We start from the raw sequence: 23,487 nt of genomic DNA on the forward strand, positions 1-23,487 counted from the left end.
TCATTATGTGTACATACATATAGACACTGGTAAGTTAACATCTTGTCGATATTGAATTTTGCTATTCAACGTATGAAAGGTGCAGATAACGAATAGTGATCAATCTCATAACTCATATAAGCAATATAAAATAGAAAGTTGGGCAAACACGGGCCTCTGGGTACCGGAGGTGGTATCAGGTACATAGGAGGAGTAGGCATCCACTGTTGACCGGTCACACCCGCCGTGAGCCATGCATCTTGATCAGGCAAGAAGAGTAATCAGTAGTCAAAATCAGTGTACCACGAGCGGTCTAACAATCGATATGAAAAAAGTCTGATAGATCATTATAACGACCATACAATTTGCAAAATACTGACTTTAAACAAGACTGTTGAAACCCATTCACCATCAACTTGTTTGCCAGTAGCCTTCCTCGATTTACAAACTTATCATACCCAGAACAAGCTCTTGCGTATCGCATCAGTTGAGACATATAAACACATATGTAGATGATAATGGAATATTGCTATATGAATATGGGAAGTTGATGAAGAAGAAGCTGAAATCATCCCGTTGGTCACACAGTTGAGTTCTTAGTTTGCCGTTAATATTTATTTTCAATGTAATATCTAGGTATGAAACAGAAGTGGATGTCCCTGTGTTGTCTTTTATTTCGAATTCATAGGGATATATCAAATTGACATATGAATGAAAGTGATTTTTGGTAATAGATAATATATATCGATATAGGCCTCTGCTGGTGGACTGTTAGTCCCCGAGGGTCTCTACAGCCCAGTAGCTAAGTACTTCGTTACTGGCTTGAAAATACGGATGTATATTTAATTGCTGTTATGAAATTTAGAAATTCATTTCAAAATTAAGGATTATCTCCCTCATGCATAGCTCTTATCCTTAGACGAATTTGGCTCCACTTTTTTGGCACGCTGTTTTTGGCTATATTTAGATCTAAAACTTCATAGTTATTTCGGATTTCAAACATTTCGGTTGAGCATCACTGAAGAGACATTATTTGTCGAAATGCGCATCTGGTGTATCAAAATTGGTACCGTATAAGTTTTACATCTTAATGTCGTATCGAACGTCAAAGCAAGATATCTTTATTCTAACGTAGAAGTTTTTGAATAAATTCTGCTTTCTAGAGTATAAAAAATTGAATAAAAACCAGGTCAGCTAACAAAGAAGCACAATTCGTGCCAATGGGATTTCCAACAGACTATTGGAAGACCTGATTACCAAAGACTACGAAGATGTTGTCAGTGAGAAACTCTAGCATATTTTTATAGTGTGACCGGTCGACAGGGAATGCTTTCTCGTCCTAGGCACCTGATCTCAACTCTGGTGTGTTCAGGGTTCCGTGTTTGCCCAACTATCTATTTCGTATTGCTTATAGGAGTTATGACATTTATCACTGTTCGTTATCTTCACCTTCCATCACAAAAAAATCTCCAAAATGTAATTAAATACAGAACTAGTTAACAATTTATACAATGAAGGTTATATTACATATTGATGATGAAGGCTAATAGACACGGTCCAGAAATTAATCAATGTCCCATCACGGCTAATTCATAATATCCCATGAAGGCTAAATCACAATGCCCCATCAAGATATGCGTAAACAAGTTAAATATTTTCAAGGTCACGTTAATTACGTATTGTCACATATATATTCATGAGAAACACTTAAAAAATCTTAACAGTCAATGTAAAGTACTAACACATTACTCTGAAACGGTGGTTCAGCAAACACACTCTCGGCATAAGAACCTTTATTGATATAATAATGAGGCTTGTGATATTCCAGCCAATCCTTAACAAACTCGTGGAACTCTCCGGGAAATAGCTTATCCGGCGTACGCCAAAAAGGTGCGTACTGCCTCTCTGCCTCTAAGGCGACCACTTGCTTTACACAAAATCATGGTTCTTAAAATGACTCTTAAAATCAAATCAACAGGAGATACTACCAGGAAAGGAATGAGCATCTTGTCGAGACTTCTATTTTAAGGCTTCTCGGAGTTGCATCTCCTAACTTTGAAACATCATCAGCATCATCAGTAATCAGGTCATCCTGATATTCCTGAACATTCCATCCATATTTACCGGCAATCCGAACAATTTGTTCCTTTTGTTTAATTACTTTAAAATGGAGTTTAAAACATCAACTGCCAAGTCAACATCTATATTGTTTAGCTTTATATCTTTTGTAAAGTCATTTTCTCCATCTGTGTCGAATTCAAATTGGATTTTAACGCTTCAGGTATCTTTTCCTCCACTGCCTTTGATGACAAGTTGATTTCACTGCTAATATCTTGTTTCTGTCGTCTCAGGACCCGTTCAAGTTTATCAGGAAAAAAGTCTAAAGCATCCTGTAGTGGTAAATTCGTCAGAAGAACCATGCATCTAGATCTATCTAAATCTATCTGCATCAATTCAACATTTAGATAGATCGATGAGGTTTTATCACTGTTCGTTATCTTCACCTTTCATATATTAACAATAAGAATTTTCATTCATATGTCAATTCGATATACGTATCCATGTGAACTCGAAATAATACACACCACAGAGTGATCAACTTCTGCTTCATACTTTCATATTTTACTGAAAGTAGACATTAACGGCAAACTGGCATCTCATCTGTATGACAAACGGGATGATTTCAGCTTCTCCATCATCAACTCCCCGTATCTATGTAGCAATATTCCATGATCACCTGCATATGGTGTTCATATATCTCAACTGATTCGGTACGTAAGAGTTTGTACTACGTATGATCAGTTTTAAATTTAGGCAGGCTACTGACAAACATGTTGATGGTGCAGGGGTTTCAACAGTCTTGTTCAAAGTCAGCATTTCGCAAAATCTATAGTCCTCATAACAATCTAGTTTGCCAATACAATCTATAATTGGGACATGCGCTACCAGATTTGTCAAGTGCTGACTGACGTGTTCGATTGTTAGACTATTCTTGGCACACTGATTTTGATTACGGATAACTCCGTTTACCTCATCAAGATATAGGGCACACGGAGAATGTGATCGGTCAATAGATGTTTACTCCTCCTAGGCACCTGATTCCACCTCTGGTGTATCCAGGGGTCCGTGTTTGCTCAACTATTTATTTTGTATTGCTTATAGGAGTTATCCGTGTTTTTCGGTTGTGCGAGAGATGTTCAATTGGTGATCGTAATCTTAATTCATCATCTTCGGCCTTGAAACCATTACAAGATTACAAGATTTATAAATATAAATTCAAATTAGCCCTCCAGAGGAATAACACAAGTTTCAAACAGAGAAAAGGAGGATCTATGATCTATATGGCAGATCTTACACATGTATAAAAACAAGCTGAGCAAAACATAATTGTGTTGTCGTAGATAATGTTGCATAAGAATTATTTATAGAATATCTAACTGATGTTAATATTACGAGATTGGTCGTGTGCAAATGGATTCATTACTCAATATTTTTCATAAAATCACGTGTATATTTCATGCGAATATCACGTGTCTTACTTTCCAATTGTTCTCGAACAAGATATTCACAAGAAATTTGCACTGAGAATCATGCTAATCATGTGATCCACCAAACTTCCGCCACATAAACGGAGTCACAGATAACTATGGGTAGTATGGAAATCCACTTTCTCCTGTGTTGGCTATTCGCAGATAGATCATGTAAAATATACTCTTTTGTATCCGCGAATTTGATGGCATTGATAAGGTGCGCTAAACAGAACAAACTGGGTTTATCATTCGTATACAAAGAGTAAGTTATTGTTTGCATCTGTGATGCAATTTACATGTGGTGTAAAATTAATGAACATTGGGTCACTTTAACTGGGATTATCCCCCTTTACACCATCCGGTAGGGATCCCTTTTGAAAAATATTTTGGAGCCTTTGTTGCTTCATGTAAAGTGGGACACTTATGTGCTTCCGTTATTCTGTCTTTCCTTTTTTAGACAAAAGTCATCATGAAAATCACATCACTGGGGCAATAGGGTTTCTGGACAACAAGTAACAATTTAAAACATAATTAATTTGAGTAGCCATGAGCTCATCTCATGGCTGTCAATAAAATCCGAGCAGCTAAGTCGGCACTCGAAGCTAAAAAAATTGGCAACTTTGTCACTACATCGGATAGTTGGATTTCATCACGGGTTCAGATCATGGAGGAGATTATTTCGAAAAAAATCGGAACAAGTTGAGATTTTCCGAGATGTTCTTGAAAACTCTACCAAAAATGTCATTTTCTCAGAAACCACATACAATGATTTTTTGGGCTACAGGCCTCAACTATGATCAATCCATGCACACGAAAACCTCAACCTGGCCTGGAAAAATGTACTAGGACAGATACTTGGACGGGTAGCCACAGAAGTTAAGAAAAAATCGAAAAACAAATCCAAATCTGGGTTACCTCGCCCGGCTTCAGTCAAATAATTATTATAACAGTCTCTCATGTTTGTTTATACCTGACACGATTTTTTGTCTGCTATTTTCGCTATGGAACATTTGAAGTGTATTACCCTGAATGTAAGGGGTTTAAATGGTTATGAGAAAAGAAATACATTATATCAATGGTTTAATGATAACAATATCGATGTGATTTTTCTACAAGAAACACAGTTTTGTGAAAAAAATAATTTTAAGTATGACTCAAGATGGTTTGGTACATCCATACACTCTAATACTGACTCTGCTCATAGCAGAGGAGTATCCATTCTTTTTCATAAAAAGCTTAATTTTGACATCATAAATATACACAGATCTGTTGATGGTCGTAAACTTTTGATTAATATTAAAGTCAATGATCTAATTATCACACTCGTAAATGTTTATGCACCCAATGATGATAAAAATAGAATATAATTTTTCAAAAAATTAAATACGTGGATTTTTAAGCTAGCAATGAGTGAAAACAATACTATACTTGCAGGAGATTTTAATACGATTCTTAATAAACAGGATAGACATCAATCACAATCAACATATAAAGATAAAAGCTCAAAACATTTAGAAGATCTGCTATCATATTTAAACTTAGTCGATACATGGGAAATGAAACATAAAGAGAAGGATTCACGTGGTGTGACGGAAATGGAATACCTAAAAGTGGAATAGACTTTATATTCATGACTGAAAATTTTGAGTTAGATATGTCAAATGTCTTTCTTAGAAAACCTCCAAATACGCAAGGTAATAGAAGCTCGGATCATTCATCAATTAGATTAAACCTTTTAATGAATAAAGAAAACAGGGGTAAAGGTTTTTGGAAATTAAATACCTCACTATTAACAGATATAAACTACACTACCGAGTTACAACAACTGTTAGAAGATAAACAAGAAGATTTAGAAAATATAATTGATAGTCAAACAAGATGGGAAAAGTTTTAATCATTTAATAGATATGAATAGAAAAAAATCTCTTGAAGTCAAATTAGATGAAATCTATTCGAAAACAACTAAAGGTGCATTTATTAGATCAAACGCAAATTGGATAGAAAATGGAGAAAGGAACACATCCTACTTTTTAAGACTATAAAAAAAAAACAAAAAAACAATCTGCCAATACAATATACGAAATTAAAGAAGATAATAAAATGATAAATAAAACTGAAGATATAATGAATTCACTTTGCAATTTTTATGAAAACTTGTATTCAACAAATCATGTCCCAGATGAAAATATAAAAAAATATTTAGAGGATTGTGAATATCCTCAACTAACCAATCAAGAAAAAGATATATGTGATAATCTTCCAACGGTTTCCGAATGTGCACAAGCTATAAAACAGATGAAAAACAACAAATCCCCCGGATCTGATGGAATACATGTACCTATCGAATTCTATAAAATATTTTGGAATGACATTAAAAATTAATTTTATAAATCACTAATTACAACATTTGAAAAAGAGGAAATGACTTTTTCTCAAAAATTATCAATTATTTCTCTGATACATAAAAAGGGAGAGAAAACTGATCTTCGAAATTATAGACCAATTAGTCTTACAAATTGTGATTATAAAATTTTAGCACAAATTTTCGCCATAAGATTACAAAAAGTTATAGATAAACTAATAAGTAAAGACCAATCCGCATACATTAAAGGTAGATATATCGGTGAAAATGCAAGACTTTTACTTGATATATTTGAATACTGTGAAACAAAACAAAAAGAAGGAGCAATTTTACTTCTTGATTTTCAAAAAGCTTTCGATTCTGTAGAATGGATAAAAATTTTATATACAAATCCTGTATATCGCATAAAAATAATGAATGGATGTCTAGGACCTGTAAAATGACCAAAGGCATTCGACAAGAATGTCCAATCTCAGCATTGCTTTTTCTATTTATCGTAGAAATAATGTGTCGAAAAAAATTCACAATTCACCTGAAGTTAAAGCCTTTAGTAATGACCTTATGACTAATGAAATAAAAATACTTCAACATCCAGACGACACATCACTTTTTTTTTTTTTACAGGATATCAGATCTATAGAAAAAGTCATTAAAATAATTGAACACTTTGGTCAGGTATCAGGAATGCAACTCAATAAAAATGAATCTGAAGAAATACTATTAGGTCCTTTGAAAAACAGATATGATAAATTATATGATACCAATATCACCAATGCACCTGTTAAATGCTTAGGGATATATATAGGTCATGATGCTAATCAATGTTACAATAAAAACTGGACGGAAAAAATTAATAAACTAGAAAAAAGACTTACAATGTGGAATACAAGAAAATTAACCTTATATGGAAAATGTACCGTAATAAATACTTTAGCATTAACACAGTTATACTATAGTGCAACTATATTGCAATATCCAAGAAATGAATCCATAAAAAAAATTAAAGAAAACAATCTTCAATTTCTTATGGGGCAAAAGAAAAAGGATAAAAAGATATACTTTAATTGGAAAACAAGATGAAGGAGGAATAGGTATTGTTGATATTGATTGTAAATTTGGTGATATTTATTGTAAATCAAAAGCACTCAAGGCTGCTTGGGTAACAAAAATTTTCAATGAAAAAACAATCATCTTTAAAATCTTTCTTTAATTCGTGTATTCTTAAAAGATTCGTTACACCCGAATATCTCATAATGACAAATACAACCAGTACTGATGAAATAAAGCAAATTTTCAAATCATTACCATTATTTTACTGCGAAGTACTCAGTAAATTGAATGAATACAAACATAAATCACATAAAATAAAAGAGATGACTGACGTTGAAGTATTGTCGCAAACTATATGGTTAAACAATTTGACTCGATTTAATGGTAAACTTCTTTTTTACACAGATTGGATCAAAAGTGGAATTTTATACATTAAAGACCTCTTTGATGAAAACGGAAATTTTCATGATATCAATTATTTTTCTAATATTCTTGTCAACAAGTCTAATTGGATTTGCGAATATAACACACTGAAAAAGGTTATTAAACCTGTCCAAAAATATCACGATACTTCAAAAGGAGTCTATATAAATATAAAAAAACAAAATAACATTTTATTAGAAAACAAGAGAAGAATATCCCTAAACTTGATAAATAGCAAAACAATATATAATATATTTATCAATAAAATCTTTATTAAACCCTACTGTGAGAGATTTTGGGCAAAAAGCTTCAATTTCAATTTTGAAGAAAACAAAACAAATATTTATCAGTCAAAAATCACTAAAATCAAAGACAAGCAATTAACAGAATTTAATTACAAACTCTTACAAAATCTACTTAATAATAATAAATTTGTTCACAAATGGAATAAGAATGTATCCAATGAATGCCCGTATTGCCAAACACTCGAAGACACAAAACATTTAATCTTTGAGGGTAGAAACGTACAATTAATATGGAAGAAATTAGAAATCATTTGAAATTTAATTTAAAATGGAAACATGTTGCATTAGGATTTTTTCATGAAGAAAATAAAACTACCACTTCAATAAATCATTTATTATCATATACAGCTTATTACATATATAAAATAAAGATGAAGTTAAGATATGAAAATAAAGAAGAAAATATTAATGACATTTCCTATTTTGTAGAAACAAACTTAATGTACCAATATGAGACTTATAAAACATTGAATTTCAACTTCAATTATAAATGGTTTTATGATATTTCTATGACTTTGTGATGATAATAATAAAAAATAGTCAGACTATCTGAAGGAATCTGTCCTTCAGTGAAGCTGCCTGAAGGGGAAAATATGGACATTGTGTGTTTAAGGTTGTTCCCCTCAGGCAGCATGGCTTATTGAAAAACATCTCTACCATATTTATATATATTTCTTATAGTATTTTAAATATCGAATTTATGTATATGACTGTATATCTATATGTATGCATATGTGTAAAGTAGTATAGTATAACAGAATGCGTCTTGTCTCTACATCCGTTTATTTCAGAATGCCGAGTATATGTTATTAAAGAGCATGCAAACACGTGGTTATCAGTGTGTGCGGTAAACAGGGATAATCTCAGAGGTTGATATATACAATGCATATACGTTACACCCCCCTTCTTTAATTATTCTTTTATTACATTATAAGAGAGTGAAAAAATACTGCAAAATTAACAAGTGTTATGAATTAAATTAATAATTCAGAGTTATGATAAAAATAAGAACTATCTTTTGTCTCTAAAATATCGGGATATATATTTACACTATATATATATATATATGAGGATTATTATGCCTCATCACTTTATATAATCACTTATACATTTTGAAGTCCTCGTATCGTTTCGGCAATTTAATTTCTCTGGTAGATCTCCTGGTCGAAGTCAGAGCATAATTGGTCTTATCTGCTGATGGTGGTTTATGATTTTCAATTGTAGTCTTATATGCTGATGGTGGTGTGTTTTCAGCTGTGCTAACGGTCTTATCTGTCACTTCCTCGTTATTTTCGACAAAGGGCTCATTTGTGCAGCGCAAATGTTTTCTGTTTCGTCGATAGAGGCGACCATCCTCCGTGATCACTTGATACGAGCGGATGTTTACTTTTTCGTTGACCTTTGCCTTCGTCCAATTTTTTTCATGTCCAAAAGGTCGAATTCTCACGGTTTCTCCACTTTTAATCTCTGGTAGGTCTTTCGCTGTGCGATTGTAGTAAAATGCTGATCTATGTTTCCGTTCTCTCAATCGCTCCTTGACAGTTGAGGTTAGGGCTGGTTTCAAAAGTTCGGTTTTGATTGGTAGCAGAGTGATTGTACGGCGTGCCATTAGTCGTTGAACTGCAGAAGTTCCAATATTTTCAGAGGGAGTATTTCTCCAATCTAATAGAGCGAGAAAAGGATCGCTTTTGTCTAATTGGCATTTCTTCATTAGGTTCTTTGCAATTTTAACTGCATTTTCAACTTTCCCATTAGATTTTGGGTACAATGGCGATGACGTAGTATGCTTGAACTCATAGTTCTCTGAGAAATAAGCAAAGTCCTTGCTATTGTAAGGCGGGCCGTTGTCTGAAATCAAAATTTCAGGAATTCCGTGTCTGGCCATTTGTGCCTTGAGTTTGGTGATGACTTCCTTTGATTTTTTATCATGTAGACGATCAATTTCAAAAAAATCGGAATAGTAATCAACAGTGATGAAATATTGTTTGTCATCAAATTGAAAGAGGTCAGTTCCAATTTTCTGCCATGGTCTATCGGGAATTTCATGCGAAATGAGAGTTTCTTTGCCTTGCTCATCCTGTATGGTAGCGCAGACTGGACATTCCTTGATAAAAGATTCGATATCTTTCATCATGTTTGGCCAATATAGTTATTCTTTGGTTGTACGGTAACATCCTTGAATACCAATGTGGATGGAGTGTACCTTTTGAAGAATTTCACCTTTCAATGTAGGTGGAATAACAATGCGGTCTCCTTTGAAAATTAAACCATCCTGTGAAGTCAATTCGTCTCTGAATGTGTAGAAGATCTGTATATCGGGTGTCAGTTCATCTCGCTCCGGCCAACCATCTTTGATTGTTTTGTACAGCTTTTGCATTATTTCATCACGCGAGTTTGCAGATTTAATTTTCTTTAGAGTTTCGGACGAGATGGTGACGTATTCACTCATTGTAACGGACTCTTTTTCAGATTTTGCACGGTCGGTAATGGCGAGTACTCTGTCTTCAGAATCATTTCTCTGTATCTGTACAGTTGGCAGATAGGCGCAACTCAGTGTATCAGCAAGATACATTTCAAGACCTCGTTTGTATGTGATCTTGTAATCAAACTTCTGAAGACGCAAGAGCATTCGTTGAAGACGTTTAGGAGCGGAAACTAAACTTTTCTTGCTGATGATTTCTAGCGGTTTGTGGTCCGATTCCACTTTTACTTTCCGTCCAAGTGTGTAATGCTTAAAGCGTTCTATGGCAAAGAGAACAGCGAGTAGTTCCTTTTCAATCTGTGCGTAGTTGACTTCGGTAGGCGTTAATGCACGGGATGCATATGTAACGGGTTGCTCATTTTGTATGAGACAGGCTCCTAGACCTCGTTCAGATGCGTCACACTGTACCGTCGTCGGTAGGTTAAGATCAAAGAAACGAAGTATAGGGCTCGTAGATAGTATTTTTTTCAATTCGTCAAATGTTTTGCCATGTACAGCGTTGTCCCATACAAATTCTGATTCTGCTTTTAGTAGGTCTCTGAGGGGTGCTGTTATCTCCGAGAGATTTGGCGAGAATTTCTGGACAAAATTTACCATTCCTAGTAAACGTTGTATGTCTGCTTTGCAGTTAGGTCTTGGCATTTCAGTGATTGCCTTGATTTTTAAGGGGTCAACTTTGAGTCCATCGCTTGAGATAATGTGTCCTAAATATGACACGGATCGCAATTTTAGTTTCATTTTGTCTTTGTTGATTTTGATCCCTTTCTCCCTGCATCTCTCTAGCAAGGTAGATAATTTTTTGTCGTGATCACGTATGGCCTCGTCATCCGAGTTTCCACAACCGTATACGACTATGTCGTTATGAATCGCTTTGATTCCATGTATACCATATAGAGCTTCATCCATTCTCCGCTGGAATTCTTCGCTTGCTGGTTTAATACCGAATGGCATGCGGAGCCATCGATATCTACCCCAAGGGGTTCCGAATGTTGTGAGAAAACTGTTCTCATCATCGAGAGTAATATGCCAAAAGCCATCCTTGCAGTCTACTACAGAAAAAAATCTGGCTTGGCTTAGTTCTGGCAAAATATCATCTATAGTTGGTGTTGCATAGTGATTTCTCTTTAGCGCTTTGTTCAGAGATTTAGGATCTATACACAGACGCATTTTCCCACTGGGCTTCCGTACAGCCACCAATGACGATATCCAGTCAGTCGGTTCTGTTACTGGAGCCAAAACGCCTAAATCTGACAGTCTGTCGATTTCAGATTTTAACGGTGCCTTCATTGCAATCGGGACTTTTCTTGTTGGTAGTTTTACTGGCGTAACTGATTTATCAACATCGAGGTGTAATTTTCCATCCAGTTTACCCAGGCCATTAAATACGTCACTGTATTTTTCAATGATGAAGTTGCTTTGGGAGGCTGACTCAATGGCTGCTATGTTTTCTGTGTTGACAGTTATCATTATCATTCCTTGTACAGCCTTTGCTCCGAGAATAGGATTAAGATTTCCTTCGACCACAACAATTTCTATGTTGTATTTTTTATTGTTTTTGGGGTTGCGGACGCTTATTCGCCGTTTTCCAAGGGGTTGGCATTCCGACTTGTTAAACATTACCAGAGTCATGTCTGCCTTTTGTAACATCCTGAGATAGGGGTCATTACAGACTTCTTTGTAAATTGTCTCGGGTAGAACGTTTACGGTTGATCCGCAATCCAATTGGAATTTCACTGTATCATTTCCAATTTCGATTTCTGCAAAAATCTTTTTCTCAATGGCATTAACATTTTCGATCATGAGGATGAATTCCTCGTCACTGGATTCCTGGTTAACTTGTTTTACATGTTTCCGTTTTGATTTCGACTTTATCTGCAGACATTTTGATGAAAAATGATTCATTTTATTGCACTTCCTGCATGTTTTTCCCCATGCTGGACACAATTCCTTGCGGAAGGGGTGCTCTTTACCGCAATATAAACATTCCTTTTGAACTTTTGTTTCTGGGACTTGTTTGAACTCATTTCTGTGCGCTTGTGTTGTTCTCAGCGGTTTAGTTTTTCGCATGGTTTTCAGTTTGACAGCGTGAAATTCCTCCATGGTTTTAAGTTGCGATGTTGACTTTTCGTTTGCTCTGCAAATGTCAACGCATTTTCTTAGGTCCAGTTTTGCTTCTTGCAGTAGCTTTTTGCGTGTTCCATTGTCACGGATTCCAAGTACAATTCTGTCTCGGATCATATCGTTTTCTAGAGCATCAAATTTGCAGGTTTTCGCTAGAGATCTGAGAATTGCCACATAAGTGTCAATGTTTTCATTGATTTCTTGGTCTCATTTGTAGAAAGTGTACCTTTCATAAGTTTCATTGGTCTGTCCAATGCAGAAGGATTCAAATTTTTCTAGAACTTTGTCTATGTCTTTTTTGTCATCTTCAGATTCAAACTGAAGACCATAAAAATATCCAGACCGTCAGCTCCGATGCAAGTAAGAAAGGTAGCAGTTCTCACCTCCTTGTCTTTTTCCTTGAGAGTAGACGCTGTTTCATAATTGCTCCAAATCCGCTTGAACTTTTTCCAGTTCGTGCACAGGTTTCCTTTAAGATCCAGTTTTCCAGGTATTGGAATGTTTGGATTCACAAAGACAGGGATAGAGGGAGCAGCAGCAGCATTATCTTCGTGATTGTTCATGGTGACAAATATCCAGAGATACACATACAGAAGTTTCACTTAGTACTTTTACTTCTGACACCATGTAAAGTAGAACAGTATAACAGAATGCGTCTTGTCTCTACATCCGTTTATTTCAGAATGCCGAGTATATGTTATTAAAGAGAGAGAGAGAGAGAGAGAGAGAGAGAGAGAGAGAGAGAGAGAGAGAGAGAGAGAGAGAGAGAGAGAGAGAGTGTGTGTGTGTGTGTGTGTGTGTATGTATGTCTCTGTGTGTGTATATATATATACGTATGTAATTAAAAAAGAAATACATCCAATCCAATGGGTTCTTGGCACCATAGGTGAGGAATAAGTGGAAATATCCTAGGATATTTTATCCCAACCAAAATTGTATGCTTCCAAATAAAATATATATATAGTAAAAAAAAAAAGAAGAAAAAAAAAAGATTATCTTGATTCAAATGACTCTGGGCTAGGGATTTCTATTGATATAATTCTCAATTATAATATTTTACAAATATAACACATTAAATTGTCTAAGAAACCATTGATATAATAAAGTATGAAAATAAAGCAACTGGTGTAAAACTTGCCAAAAAAAAAAAAACGAAAAGAAAAAAAAAACAAAACAAATAATTAATTTGAGTAACCAAGTTAGCGCGCTCTATATAGGTTCCTGATTTAGACGGATACGTTAGCATTGGTAGATTTAAGGTTCAATGCATGTCATTGTCCTAAAATCCTGCATGACCCCCACTACTCTCTCTCTCTTTCTTTCTCTCTCTTCCCCCCCCTCTCTCTCTCTCTCTCTCTCTCTCTCTCTCTCTCTCTCTCTCTCTCACACACACACACACACACACACACATACGCGAACACACACACACGCGTGCGTGCCAATGAAACGTGCAAAGGAAAGAATGTACACACGTTATTATATAGTAGAGTTTAGCCATTACTTTCTTTCCATCTTACGAAATGTGAAAAAAAGGTTTTATAGGAAGATAATATCAGTAAGGGCATGTCCCCATAACACTTGTCCCCGCTAATCTAATCTAAGATCTTGTATCGGTCATTGTATCGCCATTATGTGATGTTTATGGGGCGTAACAGTAAAACCCATTATGTACACACAGTTCACGTGCTACCCACATCATAGCTTGATGACGCGACCTCTAATTATAGAATGCAGTAAAACCAAGAGTTTTGTACTCCTCATACAAGTCTGTCCTCAAACCGCGGGTAAAATAATTATCACTTTCCCTCCTAAGATCGTTATTTAAAGTGATAATATCCTACGGACACGGTCCCGAATCACAGGTAGAATATTTTACATGTATCTCTCCCTCCCCCTCTTTCTCCTAAAGTAAAGTAAAGTAAATTTTATTTAAAGTCGGCACTATATACATTCAACATGTCAAACACAAGCTCTGTAGAGCTTTTTAACCGACTATCACATTCAAGTATATCAAGGACAAAGACACATAGCATGCATGTACACATATACACAGACATATCGCAGATTAACAAAAGAATACAAAATAAAAGAAAACTTTCATGCAAGAATGCACAAGAATATACAGTTACGAAAGCATAAAACTACGAGGAAGAAATAAAATACTACTCTTATTTACATTTTAGAAAAACCGAAAGCAAAACAATCGTTTGATAACCAACTTCAAGGAAATATTGAAATCGAAACATCAATTGAACAACTGGATCCCCGTATATGGACGTGTGATATTTTGTGAAAAAGTCAAAATAGTATATATCATTAACTGTAAGTATTCCTGTTCAGAAATTCTAAGCATCAGCGACAGTAAGGATACGCTACATCCCAAGTTGTCGCACGTCCCAAATCGTCGCCGATCTTCTTCTGTGGTCCAGCTATGACCGCTGTGGTATATTTTTTAAAGAGTAATTATGATCACAGTATTTGTTATTGTTGTTTTGGTTGGTAGTGGTGTTGTTACTTTTGAGAGAGTTGTATTTGTTGGTGGTAGTGACGCCATTGTTGTTTATGCACAGGGGCTCGTCACGAAATATTTGTCTTATTAGAATTTGACATCGTCTATTCTATATTTACACAAGGGAGTAATCGGGAATCCCAGAATTCGCTAACTAAAATTTTCATTCGTCTCCTTCTTATATTTCAAGGACGTTAAATATTACGATCATGTTACGGGAAGCACATACTAGGGACATATGTAACTAAAATATCGGTTCACAAATACCAGAGATATTGCAGAGTTGCTGAAAATTGTGCACAGCCCGCGGTGTGTTCGAGAATTCTCATTTTTGGGGAGATATGGCAGAGGGACACCTGTAATCTACATACAAAATGTCAGCCCAATAGGTCGACAAACACCAGAGATATGAGTGAAAGACAGACAAACAGACCAAGTGAAACCTATATAACCCCATATAAGAAGGGGTACAATGAAATAACTTATGTGTAATCTATCCTTAAAACGTCAATAAACTGTTGACGAGCGACGATTTAGGACGGACGATAAGGGTGTACTGTAGTACATCCCAAATCGTCGCCTCCAATGATAGTGAAATATTGTCCCAAATCATTGTCGGGGCGACGATTTGGGGCGGAATGTCATCTCAAATCGTCGCCGGTGATGATTTGGGATGGGACGACGATTTGGGGTGTAAAATGGATATATTGTATATAACTCAATACATGTATTACTAGTAGATATAGGACTTGGTATCACTTTTGTGTTATAGAAACAAATTTGCTTTATTGATTTTTATGAAATATTTATTAATTCTACCTATTGAAAATGCTCAAACCTATAGGAGAAAAAAGAGCCCATTTTCTTTTCCGTAAACTTGCATCATTATGACGTTCATGAACACTTATAGGTGTTATATGTTCGTGGCACACTGGTTTTAACTACGGTTAACTCCGTTTACCTGATCAAGATATAGGGCTCACGGCGGGTTTGACCGTTCGACAGGGGATGCTTACTCGTCTTAGGCACCTGATCCCACCTCTGGTGTGTCCAGGGGTCCATGTTTGCCCAACTATCTATTTTGTATTGTTTATGCGATTTGTGAGATTGATCACTGTTCGTTATCTTTACCTTTCATGTACATGTAGTATATTATATCACTCCCAGATACAAGTCGGCCATGGTACACACACACACACACACACACACACACACACACAGACACACACACACACACACACGCATATATATATATATATATATATATATATATATATGTATATATATATACTCTGATCACGTGACCAATGCGCTAAATGTTTTGTTGAAATCTAAAAAGGGGTTTAAAAGTGAAATTTATAATAAAAAACACCAATAGTTAAGAAAACAATAACAGGCGATCAAAATATATGTCCCTGAAATCACAATACAAGATTAATTGCAATCTTGCAAAAAGATGTAAAACTGGACGTAACTAGTATAATGGTATTGCCACACATATCATATTTCTGATTTCACATGAATCTGGACATTTTTATTGACAAGCTATCAATTGTTGACATTTCGATACAGCAATCACTGTTATATGTTGCAAGAAGTGTGAATCTTTCAAGACTTTGAAAATAAAAGATACTTAAAGGAGCATGGACACGATTTGAACTGATTTTTTTCAAATTTCTCCAATTTTAATATTTGTAATGCTTAACTAGGGTATTTCTAATGGTCAGCAAAAATTTTAATGTCAGTTGTCACGTTACAAGAGAGAAACAAAGCTCAGAATTCCTTGCTATATAAACAAGGCTCGTGCCATGTTCTGTTTATGTAGATATCTTTCAAAAGGAACATAAAGAAGGTAATTATATTTCACAAGATTGGGCATCAATTGTTTTATAGGTCTGAATACAGTCGATTGATGGAGAAATTCAAATCCTTCAAAGCAGCCAAGACTTACTTCTCGGATACATGGGCACCAGAGCGAAAACGGGTCATTACAGAATTAACAAGTATCAAAGACGAAGTCCAGAGACAGGCGAAGATTCATTCTATTGGATCTATTATGTATTCAAGTGTCGGTCTTGTCGGTGGGGGCCTGGCAATAGCTGGAATCGTGACGGCTCCATTCACCTTCGGAGTTTCTCTGGGATTAACGGTAGCTGGTATTGTTACAGGAGTGACATCTGGTGTTGCAGGAGTTGCTCATGGGGTTGTCAAATTTGGAATCGTCAAAAGTAAATGTAATGAAGCGAAAACGAGTCTGGAAAATCACAACACATCCTCTAAGAAAATGAAACGTTTAGTAGGAAAACTGATGAAGGAGGTCGATGAATTCAAGCTGAAAATAAAAGGAAAGAACGAATTTGAAATTTCTCAGATATGGGATGGAATGAAGCGTACTGGAAGTGCAATGATGCTTGCGAGAGGAATATCAGAGTTAGTGATAAACTCCAGAGCTGCTGATGTGTATAGAATAGCCGGAAATACAGATGAGGTTGCCAGAATTTTAAGTCTTAGTAGTGAATTGGGCGACTTGGTACCCTCGGCAATGAAGGATGTCTCTAAAGGCGCCGCCAAACTGTCAGCTGAGGCACTGAGCGTTCTTGTCGCTATTGGAATTGTTATCGATCTTGGATCACTGATTTACAATGCAGTCGATTTGTCAAAAATGGAAAAAGGAAAGCTCTGTAGCGAAGCCGAGAAACTTGAGAAGGTTATCAAAAATTTGCAAGAAGAATATGATGTTTTAAGCAAATGTTTTGATTGATTTTTTAATGATCTTATTATAGAAGTCCATTGTTCTAGTTTTGGGGTAAAATACAATGTAATCCGCAGTGGCCCATCCATTAGAAAGACATTTAATTCATGTACAAACAACGTATATATGTTCAATATGATGATTTAACACGTTTACTCCTCTATCCAGTGGAGATCACCGATCACATCAATTTTAATTATTACACTTTGCTTTCCTAAACCGTTTGTGACATCACAAAGAAGCGTCAATTTTACGTAGTTTGTTTATAAAATGTCTGGAAGCAAAGGTTCCAACAATACACTAACGTAAATTAATAGGCGGAGGATTAAGATCTGATAAAAAGAATATCCCATGATTTGTGGTTTGATATCATTTATATCCAACTCCTTGTGTGATTTCTATCCCCGAGCCTTGAAACGATACCCTATATACATAGATATGTAGACTATATAAAGATATTTTAGGATGTCAATTTCAGAAATAAAGAAAACGTTGTTTTGGTTGGAGTCATATATTTCAGTGTTCACGTTTGTGTCCCTGATCTGTTTATCTTGAGGGACTGTTCAATGTAAGTCTATCATCTTATTACAATGCATACAAATAAATTTATTATATACACAGGATCAATATTTGAATAGATCTTTTAAGCAATCGCTTTAGTATCTTTTAATGAAAGTACTAATAGTATGATCTTATGTAGATTTGCACCAGATGCTTCTGGGATTGAGAATTATTCCAAACAGAGAAATACTCTGAAAAGTCATAAACGTATGCATAAACGTATATTGTGTCTGTATGAAATTCAAAGGGCAATTTATTATGTGTACATACATATAGACACTGGTAAGTTAGCATCTTGTCGAGATTGAATTTTGCTATTCAACATATGAAAGGTGCTGATAACGAATAGTGATCAATCTCATAACTCATATAAGCAATATAAAATAGAAAGTTGGGCAAACACAGCCCTCTGGGTACCGGAGGTGGTATCAGGTACATAGGAGGAGTAAGCATCCACTGTTGACCGGTCACACCCGCCGTGAGCCATGCATCTTGATCAGGCAAGAAGAGTAATCAGTAGTCAAAATCAGTGTACCACGAGCGGTCTAACAATCGATACGAAAAAAGTCTGATAGATCATTATAACGACCATACAATTTGAGAAATACTGACTTTAAACAAGACTGTTGAAACTCATTTTACTCGATTTACAAACTTATCATACCCAGAACAAGCTCTTGCGTATCAAATCAGTTGAGACATATAAACACATATGCAGATGATAATTGAATATTGCTATATGAATACGAGAAGTTGATGAAGAAGTTGAAATCATCCCGTTTATCATAAAGTTGAGTTGTTAGTTTGCCATTAATATCTACTTTAAATGTAATATCTAGGTATAAAACAGAAGTGGATGACCCTGTGTTGTCTTTTATTTCGAATTCATAGGGATATATCAAATTGGCATATGAATGAAAGTCATTTTTGGTAATAGATAATATATATCGATATATCTTAATGTCGCATCGAACGCCACAGCAAGAGATCTTTATTCTGACGAAGAAGTGTTTGAATAAATTCTGCTTCCTAAGAGTATAAAAAATTGAATAAAAATCAGGTCAGCTAAGAAAGAAGCACAATTCGTGCCAATGGGATTTCCAACAGACTATTGGAAGACCTGATTACCAAAGACTACGAAGATGTTGTCAGTGAGAAACTCTAGCATATTTTTATAGTGTGACCGGTCGACAGGGTATGCTCTTTCGTCCTAGGCACCTGATCTCAACTCTGGTGTGTTCAGGGTTCCGTGTTTGCCCAACTATCTATTTTATATTGCTTATAGGAGTTATGACATTGATCACTGTTCGTTATCTTCACCTTCCATCACAAAAAAATCTCCAAAATGTAATTATATACAGAACTAGTCAACAAATCTTCCAATAACAATTTATACAATGAAGGTTATATAACATGTTTGTGATGAAAGCTAATAGACACGGTCCAGAAATTAATTAATGCCCCATGACCGGCTAATTCATAATATCCCATGAAGGCTAAATCACAATGCCCCATCAAGATATGCGCAAAGAAGTTAAATCTTTTCAACGTCACGTTAATTACGTATTGTCACATAGATATTAACAGTCAATGTAAAGTACTAACACATTACTCTGAAACTGTGGTTCAGCAAACAAACTCTCGGCATAAGAACCTTTATTGATATAGTAGTGAGGCTTGTGATATTCCAGCCAATCCTTAACAAACTCGTGGAACTCTCCGGGAAATAGCTTATCCGGCGTACGCCAAAAGGTGCGTACTGCCTCTAAGGCGACCGCTTGCTTTACACAAAAGCATGGTTCTTAAAATGACTCTTAAAATCAAATCAACAGGAGATACTACCAGGAAAGGAATGTGCATCTTGTCGAGACGTTCTATTATAAGGCTTCTAGGAGTTGCATCTCCTAACTTTGAAACATCATCAGCATCATCAGTAATTAGGTCATCCTGATATTCCTGAACATTCCATTCATATTTACCGGCAATCCGAACAATTTTGTTCCTTTTGTTTAATTGCTTTAAAATGGAGTTTAAAACATCAACTGCCAAGTCAACATCTATATTGTTTAGCTTTATATCTTTTGTAAAGTCATTATCTCCATCTGTGTTGAATTCAAATTGGATTTTATTGCTTCAGGTATCTTTTCCTCCACTGCCTTTGATAACAAGTTGATTTCACTGCTAATCTCTTGTTTCTGTCGTCTCAGGACCCGTTCAAGTTTATCAGGAAAAAAGTCTAAAGCATCCTGTAGTGGTAAATTCGTCAGAAGAACCATGCATCTAGATCTATCTAAATCTATCTGCATCAATTCAACATTTAGATAGATCCATGAGGTTTTATCACTGTTCGTTATCTTCACCTTTCATATATTAACAATAAGAATTTTCATTCATATGTCAATTCGATATATGTATCCATGTGAACTCGAAATAATACACACCACAGAGTGATCAACTTCTGCTTCATACTTTGATATTTTATTGAAAATAGACATTAACGGCAAACTGGCATCTCAACTGTATGACAAACGGGATGATTTCAGCTTCTCCATCATCAACTCCCCATATCTATGTAGCAATATCCCATTATCACCTGCATATGGTGTTCATATATCTCAACTGATTCGGTACACAAGAGTTTGTACTATGTATGATCAGTTTTAAATTTAGACAGGCTACTGACAAACATGTTGATGGTGCAGGGGTTTCAACAATCTTGTTCAAGGTCAGCATTTCGCAAAATCTCTAGTCCTTATAACAATCTAGTTTGCCAATACAGTCTATAATTGGGACAAGCGCTACCAGATTTGTCAAGTGCTGACTGACGTGTTCGATTGTTAGACCATTCTTGGCACACTAATTTTGATTACGGATAACTCCGTTTACCTCATCAAGATATAGGGAACACGGAGAATGTGATCGGTCAATAGATGTTTACTCCTCCTAGGCACCTGATTCCACCTATGGTGTATCCAGGGGTCCCTGTTTGCTCAACTATCTATTTTGTATTGCTCATAGGAGTTATCCATGTTTTTCGGTTTTGCGAGAGATTTTCGATTGGTGCTCGTAATCTTAATTCATCATCTTCGGCCTTGAAACCATTACAAGATTACAAGATTTATAAATATAAATTCAAATTAGCCCTCTAGAGAAATAACACAAGTTTCAAACAGAGAAAAGGAGGATCTATGATCTATATGGCAGATCTTACACATGTATAAAAACAAGCTGAGCAAAACATAATTGTGTTGTCGTAGATAATGTTGCATAAGAAATATTTATAGAATATGTAACTGATGTTAATATTACGAGATTGGTCGTGTGCAAATGGATTCACTACTCAATATTTTTCATAAAATCACGTGTATATTTCATGCGAATATCACGTGTCTTACTTTCCATTTGTTCTCGAGCAAGATATTCACAAGAAATTTGCACTGAGAATCTTGCTAATCATGTAATCCACCAAACTTCCACCACACAAACGGAGTCACAGATAACTATGGGTAGTATGGTAATCCACTCTCTCCTGTGTTGGCTATTCGCAGATAGATCATGTAAAATATACTCTTTTATATCCGCGAATTTGATGGCATTGATAAGGTGCGCTAAACAGAACAAACTGGGTTTATCATTCGTATACAAAGAGTAAGTTATTGTTTGCATCTGTGATGCAATTTACATGTGGTGTAAAATTAATGAACATTGGGTCACTTTAACTGGGATTATCCCCCTTTACACCATCTGGTAGGGATCCCTTTTGAAAAATATTTTGGAGCTTTTGTTGCTTCATGTAAAGTGGGACACTTATGTGCTTCCGTTATTCTGTCTTTCCTTTTTTAGACAAAATTCATCATGAAAATCACATCACTGGGGCAATAGGGTTTCTGGAAAACAAGTAACAATTTAAAACATAATTAATTTGAGTAGCCATGAGCTCATCTCATGGCTGTCGATAAAATCCGAGCAACTAAGTCGGCACTCGAAGCTAAAAAAAATGGCAACTTTGTCACTACATCGGATAGTTGGATTTCATCACGGGTTCAGATCATGGAGGAGATTATTTCGAAAAAATCGGAACAAGTTGAGAATTTCCGAGATGTTCTTGAAAACTCTACCAAAAATGTCATTTTCGCAGAAACCACATACAATGATTTTTTGGGCTACAGGCCTCAACTATGATCAATCCATGCACACAAAAACCTCAACCTGGCCTGGAAAAAATGTACTAGGACAGATATTTGGACGGGTAGCCACAGAAGTTAAGAAAAAATCGAAAAACAAATCAAATCTGGGTTAACTCGCCCGGCTTCAGTCAAATAATTATTATAACAGTCTCTCATGTTTGTTTATACCTGACACGATTTTTTGTCTGTTATTTTCGCTATGGAACATTTGAAGTGTATTACCCTGAATGTAAGGGGTTTAAATGGTTATGAGAAAAGAAATACATTATATCAATGGTTTAATGATAACAATATCGATGCGATTTTTCTACAAGAAACACATTTTTGTGAAAAAAATAATTTTAAGTATGACTCAAGATGGTTTGGTACATCCATACACTCTAATACTGACTCTGCTCATAGCAGAGGAGTATCCATTCTTTTTCATAAAAAGCTTAATTTTGACATCATAAATATACACAGATCTGTTGATGATCGTAAACTTTTGATTAATATTAAAGTCAATGATCTAATTATCATACTCGTAAATGTTTATGCACCCAATGATGATAAAAGTAGAATAGAATTTTTCAAAAAATTAAAAACGTGGATTTTTAAGCTAGCAATGAGTGAAAACAATACAATACTTGCAGGAGATTTTAATACGATTCTTAATAAACAGGATAGACATCCATCACAATCAACATATAAAGATAAAAGCTCAAAACATTTAGAAGATCTGCTATCATATTTAAACGTAGTCGATACATGGAAAATGAAACATAAAGAGAAGGATTCACGTGGTGTGACGGAAATGAAATACCTAAAAGTGGAATAGACTTTATACTCATGACTGAAATTTTTGAGTTAGATATGTCAAATGTCTTTCTTAGAAAACCTCCAAATACGCAAGGTAATAGAAGCTCGGATCATTTATCAATTAGATTAAACCTTTTAATGAATAAAGAAAACAGGGGTAAAGGTTTTTGGAAATTGAATACCTCGCTATTAACAGATATAAACTACACTACCGAGTTACAACAACTGTTAGAAGATAAACAAGAAATTTAGAAAATATAATTGATAGTCAAACAAGATGGGAAAAGATTTTAATCATTTAATAGATATGAATAGAAAAAAATCTCTTGAAGTCGAATTAGATGAAATCTATTCGAAAACAACTAAAGGTGCATTTATTAGATCAAAAGCAAATTGGATAGAAAATGGAGAAAGGAACACATGCTACT

The 23,487-nt window shown here is 35.2% G+C and overlaps 3 protein-coding genes across 5 annotated transcripts in view; 2 read left to right on the plus strand and 1 right to left on the minus strand.

Moving 5' to 3' along the window:
* LOC125665230 (apolipoprotein L3-like) overlaps positions 1–23,487 on the plus strand; it is a 73,300-nt gene that overhangs the window by 38,058 nt on the left and 11,755 nt on the right. The gene's annotated exons all lie outside the window — the stretch shown is intronic.
* On the minus strand, positions 8,749–9,783 carry LOC130051124 (uncharacterized protein K02A2.6-like). The gene has a single exon (XM_056152489.1). It carries the CDS (start codon positions 9,781–9,783, stop codon positions 8,749–8,751), a length of 1,035 nt encoding a protein of 344 aa, XP_056008464.1.
* On the plus strand, positions 13,801–18,134 carry LOC130046533 (apolipoprotein L3-like). Of its 2 annotated transcripts, XM_056152151.1 has the most exons (3): positions 13,801–14,114; positions 14,436–14,574; positions 16,655–18,134. In XM_056152151.1, exon 3 carries the CDS (start codon positions 16,674–16,676, stop codon positions 17,520–17,522), a length of 849 nt encoding a protein of 282 aa, XP_056008126.1. In that variant the 5' UTR covers positions 13,801–14,114; positions 14,436–14,574; positions 16,655–16,673; the 3' UTR covers positions 17,523–18,134. The 2 variants fall into 2 exon arrangements, with proteins under 2 accessions (XP_056008126.1, XP_056008125.1); XM_056152150.1 differs by lacking the exon at positions 13,801–14,114 and having other exon boundaries at positions 14,370–14,574.

Source organism: Ostrea edulis, chromosome 10 (assembly GCF_947568905.1).
Source record: "Ostrea edulis chromosome 10, xbOstEdul1.1, whole genome shotgun sequence".
In the NCBI taxonomy this organism is placed as follows: Eukaryota; Metazoa; Mollusca; class Bivalvia; order Ostreida; family Ostreidae; genus Ostrea; species Ostrea edulis.

What these genes read in the sequence shown, in the direction of transcription:
- LOC130051124 (XM_056152489.1), bottom strand. Translation starts at nt 9,783, where the DNA reads ATGATGAAAGATATCGAATCTTTTATCAAGGAATGTCCAGTCTGCGCT.
- LOC130046533 (XM_056152151.1), top strand. Translation starts at nt 16,674, where the DNA reads ATGGAGAAATTCAAATCCTTCAAAGCAGCCAAGACTTACTTCTCGGAT.